This window comes from Vicia villosa, linkage group LG5 (assembly GCF_029867415.1).
Source record: "Vicia villosa cultivar HV-30 ecotype Madison, WI linkage group LG5, Vvil1.0, whole genome shotgun sequence".
NCBI classification, from domain to species: domain Eukaryota; kingdom Viridiplantae; phylum Streptophyta; class Magnoliopsida; order Fabales; family Fabaceae; genus Vicia; species Vicia villosa.
The window spans coordinates 148,745,454-148,747,879 of record NC_081184.1 but is presented as its reverse complement, the minus strand read 5'-3'; the positions used below and the strand labels follow the sequence as shown (position 1 = coordinate 148,747,879).

Sequence of the window (2,426 nt, the reverse complement as noted above, 5' to 3'; positions counted from 1 at the left end):
ATTAGAAATGAAATCATTGTTACAAATTTCCTAGTTCTTTAAAGTTTAGATATAAAAACTGAATAATTAAAAATAGTTTTAGAAACAAGCTTCTTAAACAGATATTTTTCTTTTTAAATTTTTGAAAATGTTTTACAAAAGCATATAGAAAATTACCTTAGTCTCTCTTTTTATCTTTTTTTCTTTTTTATATGTGACAAAAAAAAAGTCTAATTTGTTTATAATAAGTGTGGGTTCCAAATATGGCAGAACACAACGCACCTCCTTGCCACTACATGTTTCAGTCAAAAGTAGCAAGTCTATTGACATTGACAATCATCCGAATGATATAACTATAATGCGCACGTTATAATTAAAAATTCTTTAAGGAATTATTATAATATTTAATGAATATATATATTTATATAAACTTCGATGGGAAATCGTCAAGCATTATGGGAACAAGAACATTGTTTCTAATCATATAAATGCATTGTTGCTCAGTAACATTTTCCACACCACCACCTTCTTCTCAAAATACAACTAGCAAGCAACTATATCGCAGTATTAGTAGTAGTGAACATGGAGAGCAAAAGTAGTATATGGCAAGGGTTGAAACCAGACTTGCTAATGGTGTTAGTACAGATTGCATATGCTGTGGTGACTATAATATACAAGCTTGCAATAAATGATGGAATGAGCATGAGAGTAGCCTCGGCATATCGCCTCATTTGTGCATCCGCTTTCACTATCCCGATTGCTCTTTTCTTTGATAGGTTAATTGCTTTTACTTTTGCCACTATTATTAATTTTTTGGTTAAGTAGTCTGAGAGTCCGAATTTCATTACTTAAAGATAAATAATAAGCTTGAATAATTTGACCTTATTTACAGGAAGAAGAGAGAAAAGATTACTTGGAGTGTGCTTTCTAAGACATTTCTATGTGGATTGTTTGGGTATGTGATAATTTATACAAGTATAATTTCTTCTATCATCCAACTTTACACGAAAACACTAATATGTTGGTATGTAATATTTCAGCGGAAGTTTGTATCTAAACCTTTACCTAGAAGCTCTGGCTTTGACGTCAGCAACATTTATGTTGGTCGTCTTCAACTTAATTCCAGCCATTACCTTCATCATGGCTGTGTGTTTCGGGTACATACCACACTGTCTTATTCTTCCGCCTTCAAAATTAGAAAGATACAACGTTCTTCCCCCAATTTTATGGATACATTCTTTTAATGGTGTTCATTCATTTTCATTTGGTTCTTAATTTATTTACTTTTGGTTGGTTTTCATAGAATGGATAAGTTCAATTTGAAGGTTGTGGAAGGAAAGGCCAAGATAATAGGAACATTACTAGGAATTAGTGGTGCAATGTTGATGATTTTTTTCAAAGGTGCAGAAATTCATATTTGGTCTTCCAATATCAACCTTTCGCATCCACATCACCCAAATGAGCAAATGGTATCTCGCCATGCTGACTTTGGTAAGAAATTGTTGGGTGTTTCAATTGCATTAGCAAGCAGTTGCTCTTTCTCATTGTGGTATATTATTCAGGTTAGTTTATTCATTTATCAATTGTTATACACACAAGTAGTCCTTCTTACAAAAGCTACACTAAATCATTTTAAGATAACTCGTGTCACCGTGATTTTGATAAGCTCGCCATACACTTGATTATTTAGCATTGTTGTCATTCTTACCTTTTACATGGCACAGGCTAAGTTGAATGAGGAATACTCAAGTCATCGCTCAAGTGCAGCTTTAATATCCATAATGGGAGCCATTCAAGCAACTGCAATAGCACTTTGTGTTGAAAGAGATTGGGAACAGTGGAAGCTTGGAAATAACCTCAGGATTTTTGCCGTTGTTTATCCAGTATGCTCCTAGTAAATTATTAAATATTAGAAAATTACACTCCCTTAACTGAATATAACTAAATCATATGCATGATTTTATAATCAATTATTTGGTCGAAGGAAGTTTTTAAATGTGAGTAAATGTTGATGCAGGGAATTGTGACCTCTGGATTAGTTGTTATCGCTACGGCGTGGTGCATAAAGATAAGGGGTCCTCTATTTGCATCTATTTTCAGCCCTTTACAACTCTTTCTTGTAGTTATAGCTGCTTATTTCATGTTGGATGAGAAATTATATTTGGGAAGGTATATTCTATATCTTAGTTCAGCTAAACATGTATCAGTTCATGTTTTTTATTCTGTTTTTCTGCCATCCAGTTATTCACAATTAACAATTTTTGAAATATTTTCATAGCATGCTTGGAGCAATGGTGATTGTGTGTGGTCTCTATGCGGTACTTTGGGGTCAAAGCAAAGAAACAAAAAATAAAGTGAAGATATTAGAAATCACAAGAATGCCTGAAAATGACGAGCTTGTTGTTATTTCTATGCCTGTTTCCCACGATAGAGTCATCCAAAGCTAG

The 2,426-nt window shown here is 33.2% G+C and overlaps 1 protein-coding gene across 1 annotated transcript; it reads left to right on the top strand.

The window, feature by feature from the left end:
- Positions 1 to 513: 513 nt before the first annotated feature.
- Positions 514 to 2,426, top strand: LOC131607742 (WAT1-related protein At1g25270-like). Its single transcript, XM_058879710.1, has 7 exons — positions 514 to 755; positions 872 to 934; positions 1,020 to 1,136; positions 1,283 to 1,541; positions 1,704 to 1,862; positions 1,997 to 2,148; positions 2,258 to 2,426. Exons 1-7 carry the CDS (start codon positions 562 to 564, stop codon positions 2,424 to 2,426), a joined length of 1,113 nt encoding a protein of 370 aa, XP_058735693.1. The 5' UTR covers positions 514 to 561.

Excerpts from the sequence above, each read along its gene's own strand:
- LOC131607742 (XM_058879710.1), top strand. The coding sequence starts at position 562 with ATGGAGAGCAAAAGTAGTATATGGCAAGGGTTGAAACCAGACTTGCTA. Across the intron at positions 935-1,019 it reads TTTCTATGTGGATTGTTTGG|CGGAAGTTTGTATCTAAACC; the intron begins GTATGTGATAAT and ends GTAATATTTCAG. Across the intron at positions 1,542-1,703 it reads CATTGTGGTATATTATTCAG|GCTAAGTTGAATGAGGAATA; the intron begins GTTAGTTTATTC and ends TACATGGCACAG.